This window comes from Lissotriton helveticus, chromosome 12 (genome assembly GCF_964261635.1).
Source record: "Lissotriton helveticus chromosome 12, aLisHel1.1, whole genome shotgun sequence".
NCBI lineage: Eukaryota > Metazoa > Chordata > Amphibia > Caudata > Salamandridae > Lissotriton > Lissotriton helveticus.
The window spans coordinates 468,040,492-468,057,221 of record NC_136073.1 but is presented as its reverse complement, the minus strand read 5'-3'; the positions used below and the strand labels follow the sequence as shown (position 1 = coordinate 468,057,221).

At 43.1% G+C, this 16,730-nt stretch overlaps 1 protein-coding gene across 1 annotated transcript in view; it reads left to right on the top strand.

Annotated features, from left to right (window-relative positions):
* Window positions 1-16,730, top strand: part of NECAB2 (N-terminal EF-hand calcium binding protein 2) — a 1,192,488-nt gene that overhangs the window by 1,150,096 nt on the left and 25,662 nt on the right. The window contains exon 12 of the mRNA XM_078668986.1: window positions 13,930-14,021. Coding sequence (XP_078525112.1) covers window positions 13,930-14,021 — 92 coding nt within the window. The remainder of the gene's footprint in view (window positions 1-13,929; window positions 14,022-16,730) is intronic.

Below are 16,730 nucleotides of genomic sequence, written 5' to 3'. Positions count from 1 at the left end.
GTAAGGCGTGGCACTCACCATTATTTAAGCAGCATTCATCAACATGCAACATAAAGGGGGAAATTTAACAACGCTTTGTCCCTGGTTTGCCTCGCAAAAGTGGCACAACCCTGGTGCAAAGTGTTGTGTTGGGATTTAATTTCAAAGGCAAATCCTGATTTGCTTTGGAGAGTTGCCTGAATGTGATGCGAAGTAGCGCTTAGCACTACTTTGCGCCAAGAGAACGTTCCATGGGTGGTACATGGGCATTCATATGAAACCACTCCTGGAATTTAACGGAACGTCCTGCCTAATAAAAAAAGACAGAACTTTGGCCCATGAATGTATGCCTCCTCAAGGTTGGAGTAAAGTCTGAGATAAGGTTTCTTTTCCCAAAACTTTGCATTTGTTCTGCACTGTACAGCACACATACAGAATGGGAAACGTGTTACGTGATGTAAAAGCATCGATTTTGTAGTTGAAGTGCACATACATGACATCATACACACCCTTGCAAGGATGTGTGCTTTGGCACAAGACAGCTACAACTGTGCCAGCGCAAGGGGGGGACAAAAACAGCCACATATTTTAGTGTATATGGCACTGCCCTGCTCTAGCCATTTCACTTCAACACAGTGCAGCAACCATCTTTATAAATGTGCCAGAAAATGGCTCTTTGGAGAGGGGCTGCAGTCCCATCATTGTGCGACTAAAACTGTTTTCACTCACCAGTCAACTAGTGAATGTGTGCTATCAAGGCATTTAAATAGACAAAGTTGCCTATTTGAGAGTGAGTGCAGTTTACAAGAGTCGACTCACTGGATGAGCTAGAAGAGGACCACTAAAGTATGCGTGAAGTGTAGGGTCAGGTAGGGGACCCTTCCTAATCCTCTCAGAATAACTGAATAAGACAGCATGAGAAACATCGAGCCTGGACAATTGCAGAGCTCCCGATCAGTGACTTGTTTTATTAATGGTGAATGAGTGCACCAAATAACCCAATGTGGAACTTCTGATCACCAACTCCACCAAGGCAGTCGTACTCAGAATGAAAGAAACAGTGACAACACATGGAATGCCGCAGACCTACAGTGGTCTTCCATTACAGGGGCACAAATTCCAGCAAAGCCTTGAATTGGCCTTTTTCCTTCATTGACAAACAATGCTAATTTAGCCACAGGTGAATGAGGAAGTAAAGCATTTCATGTGCACCTTGGAGGAGCAGTCATAAGAGCAGCCAAAGAGCAGGAGACCTAGCTGACTTGGGTGTGGTACTGACGAATACAGATCCAACCAGCACTCCTTAACTAAATGTTATCTCACCACTGCCCTGATGCTGTCTACTATTGTCACAATCATCCCAAGCCACTCCACCTAGAAGCCTTCATTTCTGAACATGGATATGACAGTACCGCAAACCGATGAACCACTAGAGAGTGGCTAGATCTTCAGAATCAAGGAATGTTATCTGATCCTGTTAAAAAGCCTGCACACTGACAGAATGTCCAGGAGGCCCTTTAAAGGTCATCCTCTGAGTATTGTGCAGGTAGAAGGCACTGTGTTGATGGCAACTCCTGATCACACCAGTATGACAAGGATAAAAAGTAGGTTCCTCTACCCCAAGATTTGTTTAGCTCAGATGAAGGAGATGAACGCGATGAGAACCTGCATGAAGAGGAACTCACAAAGTACTCTGCAATAATCAAATCACTGAGGGTGTTCAATGACAGCTTCCTTCAATAGGGCACCAAACAACTGAATACAACCACTCCCCACATCCCCCACCCGTATGTTCCTTCGAGCATCTCCAGGCTATGGCACCCGAGAGCAAGGGTTGCCCTGCCACCTCAAACATCCCCAAACCTTGGTACATCTAAGAGACTGTGACATTATGAAAGAGAGACTTTCAGTGCTCATCCTAGTTCTATGTTTATGGGTTTTGTTGGGTAGGGATATTATCCCCAAATTCAGAGACTATGTGAGCCTTAAAGAAGGAACCTGTTTCTCTCATCTCATCACACCTTGTGTTTCTTCTAGTTTGTGATCTCGGGACCAATGTATCTCGCAAGGGCTGAAGATCCACTAATCTCAACTCTATCATGCAGTTGACTTGCAAACAGGATAATACATATATGTAATTGTGGAACAATTTTGTCCGATATGTCTCTTGACTTGGAAAGTAGAAGTCTATATGGGTTCTGCCATAGAAATACATGTAATTTGACACTGCTGTTTGTTGTTGTTTTAGTAACTGATTTAAAAAAATCTTCACTTTCTAACACCTTTTAAAAAATTGCAAGGCACCATGTGTGATTGTTCTGCTCCAATGTTTTTGCATTTGGGGTTGGTGATGAGAAGCACCCTTGCATTGTGTTACACTGTGTCAATTAGCGTTTTTTTATGCTCTGGATTTGAGGGTTGCCAAACGGAAAGCTTGACCTGTGCGTTTACACAGCTAGCTCCTAATAAACATTGCAAACACACCAATTTGTGTCCATTGTGCAGTCATACTGCTTCTCCCCTTTCCATACCAGTAAATGTCTCAATTACACGTTGGTAGGTGTCAGTGTTTGATCGCCAGATTCCAAGAAGCACTGTGCAGAGGCAACTGTCTACTTTATTGAGTGGAAAGACAGTCTTAGCTCCTGTATTCTTTATTATGGTGGGTATTTTTAGAAGCAAAGCATCAATTCTAGACCAGTATCCTCCTCCTTAGTAAGACAAGATGGTTGAGGGTTCAATCTGATGGCAAATTCTCCTTGTATTACAAAAAGGGGCTATCACACAGCTTAGGTTTCCATCCCACTATCCCTCTTCAGAAGTTGTTCATGAGGGAAAGGGTCTAGAAAAAAGGCCACCTCCCAGGCTGTACATATGGGTTTGTGCAAAGGGCTTAATGCAAGACATATGCACAGCCATCAGGGCCAAGCTTTGCAACTTCTCGGTGCTTTGCAGACTATTGTCCTATTATGCTGTCCCTTATCAACCTTTTAATAATCTCAGTAAATAATATAATTGGGCATTCATAAATGCTGGTTAGCATTTTATAAGTTTGGAAGGTTTCGTGTCCTTATTTATGGCAGAGTAACATCCAATATGCATGAGCACCTTTGTCCTTGTAATCTAAGCCAGGATGACAGATTTCTTCAGAATACCTACAGGTATTTAGTAAGAAAGGTGTGCTGTTTAGAGCACTGCCTGTCTAAGGTAAAGCTGGCACAACCCCTCTGGCAGCTCACAGTATCAGGAATAGCACAGACCTCTGCAAACAGGACCACCACCTCTCTTCAAAGGGGGCGCTCGGACTAGCCAATTTGGATTGAGTTGGAAACAATGAATCCCAAGAATAGAGAATATCAAAGTTGGTTTGCCTACATATCTTCTGCCTTCAATTAATCATATCAACCCATGCAGATCTAACATTGCACAACAGGTGACAGTAACCTAGAATTTAAGTTTTCCTGTACAAGTGGTCATAGAGTACTATGTGGATTTATATTGATTGGCTACTCATCTACAAGAGTGTTTCAGTCTTCTCAACATGTCAGTAAGCCTTCTTCAAGACAGAGTGTTTCAAAATAGAAAGAGTATAGGACACAGGAATTTCTCCTGTCTATGTAGATCAGGTGAGTGTCTCGAGGAGAGCTCGCTGAGGATGGTCATGCCAGAACAGGCAACGAGGCTACTCATCAGTAGCAGAGGTCTCCATACTAATTGAGGAAAAATGCTACCCTTCTACATAACTGATTGTTTACATCACTTTCTGAGACCTATTTAACACTTTAAGAGGAACTAAGGATGTGGAAAACATTTAGTGCTCGAATGAGTTCTTTTCTGAAATTGAGTGCAGCAAGTCAAAAATACTGTTCTGGCCCTCGCATGATACAATCAGGTCCAGATTAATGCCTAGCGCTGAACAAAATATAGTTTTTAGGTCTCGCCTGTGCCAGCGCATGCACTCTTGCATGCAAGAGCTATTGTATACAACAAGGGGCTTCAGGCCCGCCCAAGACACACATGTGCTGGCTTCTCCGTCACTTGCATTTTCTGCTTTGCAATTGGGCAGCCTGTTTGAGCATGAGTGCCTCCTCTTTCGGCTGGAGCTTGGACCAAGTGCTGAGTGTTTCCAGTTGATAGCCATCCTTCCACTGATCACTCTTTAATTCAGGTACATTAAAAAAAAAGTGCTACAACATTCTTTCCTTATAAAGGCTTCCCTTTCAGATTCAGTGAACAGCTTATGATCTGCACATTCAAGTGAGTGTGTACGGCACCAGAATATTGTGGCCTAAATGTTTACAAAAATATCACCCCCTTGAAGTTAATCATGGAAAATATACATTGAAATCAGTAATATTTTTGCAAATTATATCTAGGGCACAATGTTTATGCCAGACGATATTTTTCTTCTCGATATTCGGACGTACAACCGAACCAGGGTTCCCACCTGCATCACTGAGGCCCTTTTGTCTTAGAAATCCTTGTAATTATGAAAATGGGAAAACGCAAGCAGTATTAAGAAAGATGACAAGCAAGAAAGATTGGTTTAGAGGGGAGATGGAGACCAGGGATGACACTCAAAGAAGTGAAGAGGTGTAGGCCAAAGGTAATGTGAAGAAACTAGCCATGTTGTGACCTCCAGGTCATCCTGCAGTGGTTCCCAAGATGCTTTCCTTATAAAGGACATTAGTTGGACAAGTTTGCTCTCAGCAGTCTGCAGCGATGTGTCTATTCTGAACTGCACCTAGCAATTATTATTTTATGAGTGACGTGTCGCCTAATGGCGTATATCAGTGGTTCCCAAACTTTTGACTCCTGAGGACCCCATTGAGTCACCACTGGAAGCCGGGGACCCCAAGCAATTTGTATGAGTTAAATTTCAAACATTAAAACCGTGATTCGAAAAAATACACATGTGTGCACACAAAGCAAATACTCAAAGTACTAAGGATTTTGGGGCAGATGTACGACCATTTCATTTAGCGCCTCGCAATTGGCGACACATTGCGAGTGGCAAATTGCGAGTCGCTAAATGAAATGTACAACAGTGTGTTTAACACTGTTTGGGATTCCCAATGGGGTCGCAAATTGCGAGGTTCATTGATATTATTCATTGGGAATGCCAGCCCTCCCAGCGATGGTGGCCTGCTGGGCTCTGCAGGCCACCATGTCTCTGACTGCTTTTAAATAAAGCAGTTTTAAATAAAAAAAATGCAGCCTGTTTACCATGCATTTAAAAGAAAATGAAACGTTTTTGTTTCATTTTCTAAGGGCAGGCAGAGGTCCTTGGGACCACTGCCTGACCGTAAAAAATAATTTTGCATGCATTTGCAAAGGGGAAGGGGTCCCCTTGGACCCCTCTCTATTTGTGAATGCATTACCATCTACTTGAAGTAGGTGGTAATTGTGACTGTTTTGCGACTGCAAAACATTTGTACATGGTTTTGAGACTCGCTATTTGGAAGGGAATGCTCCTTCCAAATAGCAAGTTGCAAAACCTATTTAGAGAGTCGCAAAAAAATTGCGACTCACGAAATAGGCTATGTACTTGACCCAATAGGTTTTTGCATGCACAAACGGGTTCGCGAACCCATTAGCGCAAATAAAAACAGATCGTACATCTGGCCCTTAGTATTTTATATTGAAGTAATAGCCCCTCTGTCACATGCATTTCATTTGTTTTGTAGCATCTCTCATACCATTGTAGGATGTCAGAGCACTTTACATCACACACATATAGAGACATTGAATCATACATGTAAATCAGTGTGTATATAAAATGTTTAAAGAGTGCTTGGTCTGGAAAAGCACAAACCCAGGATTCAGAGCATAACCCAGTGGCTAGCATTGACTTTAACATTAAAAATGTATTTCCATCCAAATATATCTTTTTAGCAGCATCAGGATAATGAATAACTGGGACAAAATATAAGTTACTAACTGGTACCATGCAATTTGCAAGCAGCTCTTTGATGACAGTTTATAGGTCCCTCTGCTAGATTACGATTGTCACTTATGAAGTGCACAGAAATAAAGGAATCTCTGTGACAAAAGCAGTAACCACGAACCTAGGCACATAAAATGCTGCTTTTTAAGATGCATGTTACACGTTCTTTGCAGTAGGCACATGAACCCTCTGTGCTACATTAGTTAAATCAAAGCTGCCACTGAACAAAACTCTCTCCAGCAGGTACATTAATCACTGGCATTCTCTTGACACGTTTATTGTTGCTGGAAAGCTGCTAATTATACAAGAAATGTTTCTGTGCTTTTAAAACTGTTGCCTACGGACCCCCTGAGAATGTGTCACGGACCCCTGGGGGTCCGCGGACCACAGTTTGGGAAACACTGGCGTATTTTGTTCTCCTGTGGGAAAAGAACTCAGGATGAAGACAGATGCCCACAGGCATGGCTCCTTCCGCCTTCTTTCGTGACTTTCAGCTAACATTCATTGCATATTTCTTTGGGGGGGGGGGCACTTTGAACATTTTGCAATGATTTGTTTTCCCTAAAAAGGGGGGGGAGCGAGAGAGAGAGAGGGGAGCGAGAGAGAGAGAGGGGGAGCGAGAGAGAGAGAGGGGGAGGAGAGATAGAGGGGGGAGGGGAGGAGAGAAAGAGAGGGGGGAGGAGAGAGAGAGAGAGGGAGAGAGAGGGGGAGGAGAGAGAGGGGGGAGGGAGAGAGAATGCATGACCGCAGCATCATGATTGGTCTGAGCGCCATGGTTCGGCACTCAGAAAAGGGGATGGGATTCTGTACACGTTCTCCACCCAGGCTGTGCAATACAGCAGGGTGGATAACTTGCTAATTGCGCATGACTGTTTGGCCAGTCCAAGACAGCTGGCTAAACCATCATGCGCACTTAAGTGCACATATTTCCTCCTTCCCCTGCTGGTTGTGACGACAGCCAAGCCCCACCCCAAAACAGGCTTCAACACGGAAGGATAAAATGATATTAACAATGTGTTATTATCATTTTATTTGTCCTTTTTTGCACTGCTGAAAGGCAGTGGGGCTGCGCTTCTCCGCCTTAGTGGAGGAGCCGCAGCTGCTATGGAGCCCTATGGCAGGGAGCTATAAATTGTTATGTAACACATATAATTTTCGGATGTTTTAGCAGCAACACTTCTAAATTGTGATTTTGCTGGGGAAATTTAGTAGCACTATTGGCTCACTCAGAGTTACCTGCTGGCACCCCAGCCTGGCTAACTTCTTAATGGAACTACCTAAGTGGCTATTGCAAGGCATCAAATTAATCATGGCATTAAACTTGACCTGATGCCCAGGTAGAATTTAATGTCACAGTTAAAGTTCAGCAACTTTGAGAAAGTTGCCAGTCTGTGCCCAGTCAGTCCGGTGGCCTCACAAAGGCCCTGACAAACCAACTGCTTTCTGCCCTTCTGGGGAGATGTGTGAATGACTCCCAGGCTTAGGAACAAAGGCACTTACTGTAGAGTGGGGTGTGACTTCCGCTGCCAAGAAGGCCACTTAGGGGGTTAGCCCAAAAGGTGAGGTCCAAATGAGAAGCCGCCCGTGAAGGTTTGCTTGTGACAACACTCCAGAGCAGGCTCTCTTTTGTTCATGCAGACAAGTTGGAGACAGGGACAGAGATGACAAACCAGTCATCCTGTGGGTGTGTGGCCGTCAGGTAGCCACAGCACTAGGATGATGTGTGCTACCAAGCTCCTAATAACTGAAGAGGGGTCCCGACATCTTGAGAGTGGCTAGGATAGTGCAATCTGGGATAGCCAGATGACACACATTGCAGGAAACACATCACCATCAACGGAGGGACACAGTAGCCCATTGGCTAGTGACCGGGTGGTTCCCTCTGGGCACTTTCCTGGAATAAACACGACACCTCTAGCACCCTGCCCCTCAGATCACGTAGGATTAGCAAAAAGGATCAAAGAAGGATTGCTCTGCTGCCCTTAAAGCTGCTCAAGGAGAGACTGCACCTCCAGAAGGACTGCACCTGCTGCATTTTGGGTTTGTAAAGTTTGGACTGTGCCTGCAGTTTCTGACTCGAGAAAAAGTTGATTCCTGACCCCAGATCACAATAGTGACTCCAAGGATCAGTTGCTCGAGGAACACAAGAGCCGAAGAAGCCGAAACCGGCTAGTTAGCACTACGGCAGAGGTTTCACTGCTACCTGCTGCTGGGCACACTAAGTAACCAATCTGCGACAACCAAATATTGCAACTGAATCCCCTGGACTCGGGAGTGCCATCTGAGTCTGGATTAGTCAACCAAGAAGGACACCAGCCCTACCAAAGGATTTTGCCCCAACTGCTGTGCAAGGAGACTAGTACCCCAGCATGGGCTGGTTAGCTACTGCAACCAGTAGGACTTTGTGGGACCACGACCTCTGTGGCCAAAGTCTCCCCACACTGATTGTGGTCAGAGGACTCACCACAAAGGCCCACCCGTGAACTGCACCCCAACTGGAGCATCCTTGAGCACCTTTTCGCCTGCATCCCCAGCATCAGGACCACTCCATTGCAGTCTATGGCGGTAGTCCTGACAGTTTGGAACCTGTAGTAAAAACACTCTGGTGGCCAGGTAACTGGCAAAGTATTGTCTCTGGCCCCTTAGACCTCCAGCCTGTAAGATTTAGTCACCCAAAATTGGCATATGTAGTGACTCCACTCACCTCCGTGCACCGTGTGCCATGCATGACATGGTGCATGGCACACGCTGCATGGATGTGCAGGAAGTGCTAAATGGCGGTAGCATTTGCTGCAGCCCTTTACCAGGGCCGGAGCATGCCACCACAGTGGTTCTGTTGCACCTCCCCAATGGGAAGTGTCCCTTTTAATGCACTGCCAGAATCCAATATGGAATCAAGTCTGTAAAATTTTAAAATTTTCGATGGATGTTTCAGCACATCATTTAATGTAGGCTGTGTATTTTTTAATCACACAAATTTCATGAAATATATAATTCTTCGAATCTGTATGCTTCCATTAAATGATGTGCTGAAACATCCATCGAAAATGTGAATATTATTTTACAGACTTGATTCCAGCTTGGATTCTGGCAGTGCATTAAGAGGGACACTTCCCATTGGGGCGGTGCAACAGAGTTATTCGAATACGCCCAGGTCTACGGGATGATACCTCGGTGCATGCCCTTAAACTATCTTTAGATTACGAAACTTTGGTTTATACCTTCACAAACTCCGGAGTGCGGGATCCAATACCTTTTAAACCCCCGTGGTTCTGACACCAGCCCAGCGGTAGCATCAAAATGTGGCGGTCGGACTGCTGCATCCTTGTTAGACACTTGCCTGACTGCCGCAATAGTGTGCACCGGTCCGACCAACTGCCAATGTAACTAGAGCCAAAGTTCCTTTGTCAAGCCTTGCTGCTTGAAGCCCCTGCTATCCAGGGTTAAACAAAGGTGATGCATATGAGCCTCATTGGACCTAAGACAGTTATTGTAAGTGTATTCCACAATAAGGCCCCACAGCTATATCCAATAATACACTCAAATACTCACAGCGCTCCTGTCCTAGAACAACCACAACCCCTGAACCCTTGAGCAGATGTATTCACTTAAATGTTTGCCACGCTAGTAGAATTTTCTGTGTCTGTAAATCAGTTCACCAGTGCAAAATTCCACTAGCTCAGAGTGAATAAGTGTTTTTTTGCAATAACACATGCACAGGGTATTTGTAATGGATTCCACAGGATTCCCCTCTGGTTGGAAATGCTTAAACAACCAAGAAAAGGTGATCCTTGATTTGGTGTGCCAACTTCTTCCTCTCTTTGAGGCTTAAGGCATCCATTGGAATTATTCACTCCACCCACGCACACTGGTCTCCCAAGCATGCGCTACTGGCTGGCGAGGGAATTCTTTGGGTTTCATGAACCCCAGGGTGGAGGAGGCAGTGACGGACGACCAGTTCTGAGCTAGCTGGTCTCACCTCTATAGTGTCAACAAATTAAGCCCTGTCTGCTCATGTACAAATTATATGGTGGATACCACTACCTAATCCTTACATTGGAGGAGTTTGGTTCTAATTGATATTGGAACACCACCATCAATTTGTTACTTACCATGCCTCCACCACTGGCTTGGGTAGTGGGTGCAAGTACAATGGCAGAGAAATGTTCCCTCTGCCAAGGTCCAAATGGAGAGTTTTGCTATAAAAATAGTAAAAATAATTCAATGATAAAAAATAACTAAATGAACAATTTGTAGCTTATATTTACCTTTTAATAGGTGTTTTTATTTTGTTTTGATATGTACAGATGTAGCATGTTTTTCAAATAGATTGTAAGGATACTCAAATGATATATTAAGGTAATCAAACATTTTCTGCAACAGATATTTAATTGCACACAAATAGTAAATTACATTATTTAAGTGTCTTATGAAGTGGTACATCACGTACAGGCCCGTGCAGTTTTGCCATACACTGCCATACACTTCCTTTAAACTTCATTTGGCCACTGCTTGTTCTATCATGGCCACTCTCCACATTCCATCCACCCAATTCCTATATCTTCAATTCTTGATGGATATTCAGTTCATCAAAACGGATTGTGATTGGGAATATGGCAGGCAGAATATTGAGGGGCCACAATGCCATGACATGAATAGTGAGGGATAGAAGTGCACAGAGTAAGGTATGGATTTCCTATCCTTATCTCCACATCTACATACCTTGAAGATATATTTATCATCAAGGTACATGTACACAGAGTTAGGTATACAAACATACCTTTCCATGTTTTGTCTCTCAGTATCTGGTCACAGTATTGTGTCCTTTTGATATTCTGTCTCAATATTTCTGACCCATACCATTAGAGCTACATGTTTCCCCACTGTTTCCAAATGTGCAGGTCCACATTTAACCACATGATCCATATATTTGAGAAAGTGAACAAAGTCAACTTTAAAACCATGAGCAACACTTGGGGACCACCTGGACAAGACCCTCCCTATAAGGCACATTTCCCTCCTTCTCAGCGATATTTTTTTTTGAACTGCCCAGGGTTATACTTAGGCCTATATTCTAACATGTTGATGTTTTGGTGTTACAGATTCTTCTTTGTGTCTTCTCACATTATTAAAACTAGCACTAATTGCAGCAAGGGCCTGAGTGCTGATACTGCTATAGATTCTTAGTGCATTGTTTATCTTTCTAAAACACACACCCATCGTGTCTTAAAGCAAAATGCATATGCTTTGTTATTTTACCATAGTTGGAATTACTGGGTCAGTGAACGGAACGTTGGCACACACGAGGTAGTGAACTCAAATTCAAAGATATCATGTAATACAAATTAAAATTCATTCAAATGTACTACTCATTTAAGACTCAGCTCAGATCAACACAGTGTCACAATTCATATGACTAGATGGACAACATTCCAGCACAGTGAACTCCAGGGCCTTGTTGGTGAAATTCATTGAAGGGCTCACGTTTAGAGGTTTCCCACTTGCCTTTCCTACAACAGTGGTAATGGTCATTACCCTTGTCACAGATGGACCCCGCATGGGAAAAGACCAGGCTTGAGTAGGAGAGGTGACTAACAGGCCTATGGTCAGACCAATTGGTAAGATGATGATTTTTTATATTACTGCAGATAAACCGGGCTCCTTGCTTGGGCTGGCTTGGCTGCATGTGCCTTTGACCAAAGGATGCAGCAGGCTCAAGGTTGTTGTGCATAGCAACAGCCTGACTGTGCTCGCAAAGCCAGCCGGTTAATTATCATGTGCATAATGACAATGAGCCAGCCTTGGCATGTACAGTATGAAGTGTGGCTCCTCCCACAGCAAATAAACCCAAATTTCAGTGAGTGGCAGCAAGGCCTGTGGAAATGGTTGATTTTCAGGAGTACAGTTAAGATTGGCCTCCTGTGGGAGGTGAGGAGAATAATGGGTCTACAAGGGAGGAGGGCACCTGAGGAGCAGGATGCATTCCATAGAGTACATCAATGCACATGAGTGATCTGATAAACATTTAGCCTATGCGAGTAGGTAGCCAGTAGGTTCAGGGGCGCAGATCTTGCATTGGAGGTTGGAAGACCAAATGTTTTCAGTTATATACCTGGTGAGCGTCTGGTATGACTTGTGGATGATGGAAACGTTCTTGCATTCAATTATCTATTTAACCAAGATCCAATGGGTTTCCCTGAGGGCAGACACAATTTGTTTATTACTTGTTAGTCTAAATATTTGTTGGACAGCAGGGTTCTGGCCTCTTTGCAAGTTGGCAAGTGTCTTCTCAGAAATTAGGGACATGTGACTTAATAGTTTTAGAGTGTTAGTCTCTGGCATTGCCTTAGCTTTATGCCGCAAGTCAATCACCACCTCACCCAACCTACTTATTCCACGTTGCTACATTTCCTTTCCATATAGCTGTAAACTGTACAGAGTCTACTATAGTAAACCCTTTTCGTTTGTTGCTTTAATGTATCTTTTTAGTGGCTGGTTCTCAGTATAGCTTTGGCAGTCTTTTGTTACCTGGGCACAAATTGTTTTTCCTTTTTAGCCATCTCTTCTATATATCTTTAAATTAGTTCAGCTCTTTGCATCTCTTAAAAATTGAGTTTGAGAGTAATTGCTGTGCTTATGCACTCAATGTGCAGGAGTGGTCCAGCCTTTGATGCGTCTGCCAGACCAATATATTACAAACATAATACGATGTAGTTAAGACAGTGTCTCATGGTATGTGCTTTAAATGTTGACACTGATGTTCTTTTGTGTTGTAGATCCAGATTGGAAAACCCTGAAGAATATTCCTATTGCTTTGACATTATTTGCAGTTTTGTTAAACTTTATATCCCCTGAAGAAGGGTTCAAAGTGAACCCGAAATGCATTGGGAGCTTATGATGTTACATATAGAATTTTGAGTAACATGTATTTGATGTGATTATGACATTATTATCTTTTTGTGTATCTTTTTGATTGCTGGATATCTTGTCTCAGGACAGACAGATAGATCCATATTCTAAAATATGTCTTCATTATAAATCTTGATTTTTTTCATGAATGAAAACTTTGAAAGAAGAAAGTTGAAGCGTTGTTTTTGTTTTAAAATTGTTTACAATTCTTCATAGAAGTGAGAATACACATGATTAAATTGTGAAGGCTCTCACCCTACAGTTGTGCTACAGGAAGCCTTGGGTTGACCTTAGGCTCTTTTTCCACAGACCAATATATTAGCCAGCCCACCTGTGTATGACAATTATGCCATTTTCTCTTCTTACCTGTTGCAATCTGTCCTTTCTGCTGTTTGCTGCAGCTTTTGCAGGTCCCTCACCCAGTGTAGCATATATCCGTTTGTGTTGATCCCACATGCCGGCTGAAGAACAACTTATCTTGTACTTCACTAATGTAAAGGGAGGTCTGGGGAGTGACTTGAAGCCTCACTGTTTATCTCTGCAACAATCTGACTTGGAATTGTATTCATGCACTAATCTGGAAACAATTAGAGAACAATGGAGTTATCATTTCATTTTTTTAGAGACCCCTGCCTAGCTTTTTCACCCAGTTTGATTAATGTAATGAATGTCCACCTAATACAGCTTTAAAATATGTGTACATATTTTATAGCATTATGTTTTATATTTTTAACCATTATACTGATATCCGCACTAGGTAAGTAGTGTCTTGCAAAGCTGCTTCAACAACGCGGGAAAATTAATGTTCAATTAATGTTACTTCCCTGATTTCTCTTCCTGTGATGTTACATCTTAGAGGCACTTGCAGGTTCCTCTTCTGCCCGGGGACCCACAAATCCTAGAACCAGCCCTGGATTTAACCCAAAAAAGATACTCATGCTTTCAACATACATAGAGAGCTTATGAATGTATTTTAGAGTTGGGGTTTTTACAGAGAAGCTCTTCCTTAAAAATTGTGTATTTTTTGTTTGGAATAAGTACATTGTATGCAAGAATGGTTGGAATGAATATTCTGTTTGTATTTGTTATTTCAGGCATTTGCAGAGCTCCTCCTCTAAAATGTTTCAACATGTAAAGGTCGACACACTGACTCAGCCGGACTCGGTCTCCACCGTCTCTGTGCCAGGTAAAAGCGACGTCAAATACGATTTGTCAGTAAATGTAGTGACCTTCACATTGACCTTTGCATTGATCTGTCACATATGATTATGCTATTTCCTGTATCCCCCCAACTTGAATTGTCACGTGCTCAATACAGTAAGGCGTGTAATATGGAAAAGGCAGGGTCGAAGCTGAGAAAATATCTATTAGTTTGCTTCATAATTTAGCATACACACACATGCAACATATCCCGAACAAACTAAAGCACATCAAATATAAGCCCCCCATACAAGCAACATCAATAGCATCTTTTTACTTAAATCATAGCGGAAAAGGTTAAACACTATTATTTTTTCACAATTTCCAAGAAGCTACAACATCAACAATGTACCCTGTAGGTATCTAAGGGAAAAAAAACATAACAGTTGAGAGAAAACCTATAATCGCGTATAGAGGCGCGTGTAAGACCCCTATTGAAAAAATCTGGGTCGGACCCTGCGGTGTTAAAGAATTACAGACCTATATCCCAGCTGCCTTTTCTCTCAAAAATCCTTGAGCAGCATGTGTTAAAATCCCTGTCCCTCTATTTGGAATCTTATCATCTACTCCATGAGCGACAGGCAGGTTTCCGAGCCCATCACAGCACCGAGTTGGTGATGCTCTCGGTGCTGGACGAACTAAGAGGCATGGCTGACTGCAAGAAACCGAGCACCCTGATCTTGTTGGACCTATCAGCGGCGTTCGACACTGTCAGCCATGCCTTGCTCTTGGAAAGACTGAAGGATTTTGGGATTAAGGGCGTGGCCTTTCAATGGTTGCAATCCTTCCTTACAGGAAGGACACAAAAGATACAACTGGGGGATGAAACATCAGAGATGGGGATTCTAGAGTGCGGGGTACCACAGGGGTCTGCCTGTCCCCGCTCCTATTTAACCTCTATCTGCAACCGTTGATTGCTTCTTTGGCCACCATGGGCTGTAAAGTCTTTAACTACGCAGATGACACGCAATTGCTGTTAAGTGTCGATGACACTATGGCCGCACAACTCCAAGCCCAGAACATCTTGAGGTTCACAGTGCAATGGATGACAGACAACCTGTTAAAAATCAACCCAGACAAGACTGAGGTACTAGTGATTTCATCCACTACCTCACCTTGGTGTGACCTCTATTGGCCTACGGAGTTAGGCCCTGCTCCAAAACCAAGCCCGTCTGTAAAAAGCTTGGGGATCAAGCTGGATGGTGATCTGTCAATGGCCCCTCAGATCTCGGCGGTTGTGGGTAGTTGCACAAACATTATTCGGCAACTGCGGAAGCTAGCTTCTGTCCTCTCACAGTCCATGATGCGATCAATAGTAGCAGCCACTATTATCTCCAGGATTGATTATGGTAATGCCCTGTACCTTGGCTTACCTAAAACGCTGACTAGTAGGCTTCAGGTCATAATGAATGACGCTGCTCGGCTGATTTTCAGACTCCCGAGGAGATCCAAAGCTACTCCACTACTACAAAGTCTGCATTGGCTCCCCATTAAAGAAAGAGTATAATTTAAGAACCTATGTACGGCCCATAGGGCAATTTATGGCAAGGCCCCAGCCTACATTAAAGATCGCCTGCAACTGTATTGCCCTATGAGAACACTTCGGTCCTCAGACTCCCAGCTACTGACCTGTCCTCGCTACAGGTTAGTGACTAAAGGAGGGAGAGCCTTTTCAGTGCTAGTCCCCCAGCTTTGGAACAGCTTGCCTAGGGTGCTGCGTGGGGAAGGAAATCTGTTACGATTTAGAAAGGGTCTAAAAACGCTACTGTTCAGTAGAAGCTTGAGTACAGTGTAATCCAGCTCCGGCCTCTGCTCCTACCTTGTTAAGTTATTGTATGATACCATCTTTCCAAACGCTTAGAGACCTGCAGGTGATTAGGCGCGATACAAAACCACAATAACAATAACAATAACAATAATCAAGAACACTGTTCCACTAAGATGTCTCTGATAGGAACTAGGGGTGGGTGAAACATTCTGTTCCACGGGTGGAGTGTGCAAAGTTTTACCCACTCCGCATTGTGCTTGGAATGAGGAGTTCTGGGAAAGCTCTGACAACTGCCGTCAGGCAGTGTTTCTCGCACATGACTCGTCAACAGTAAGTTGGCGAGAGCAAGTGAGAATCTGCATCCCCTAGCACGATTTTGGGTGCTAGAATGCCACCTGGTGAGATTCCTCAACATAAGCGGACGCGTCAGGTCGCGACCGTTCGCATTGAGCAAGCTGCTCCTTGAGTAGAAATCTTGCAACCATTGACTGGTTGACACAGTGACATTTTATAACTGAAAAATACAGTCATTTTATTTTAAATTAGAGAAATCTAAATTGAAAAAAAATGTTTCTTTGCCTAAATGTTTTTGTCTACTTTGAATTAAGCACAAATGTTTTATGAAGCATGTTCCTTCACTTTAAATTCCTCAAATTTAAAAAACATGACTTTATTTTCCTGTTATAAATATGGCACCATATTTACAGGCCACTGGGAGTAAAATGCCTTCTGGTTGTAAAGACACTTTGACATTGAAGAAAATTAAAATTATGAGTTTTATGTAATGCATATAAACTAAGTTAGCTCTTCAGTTAAATTTCTTTCCATTTGAAAGTGTCTCTTTTACACACAGCAGCCATCCTGCTCCCAGTGTCTGGTAGACAAGTAGTCATATTTATTTTTTGGGAAACAGACTTTATTCATTTT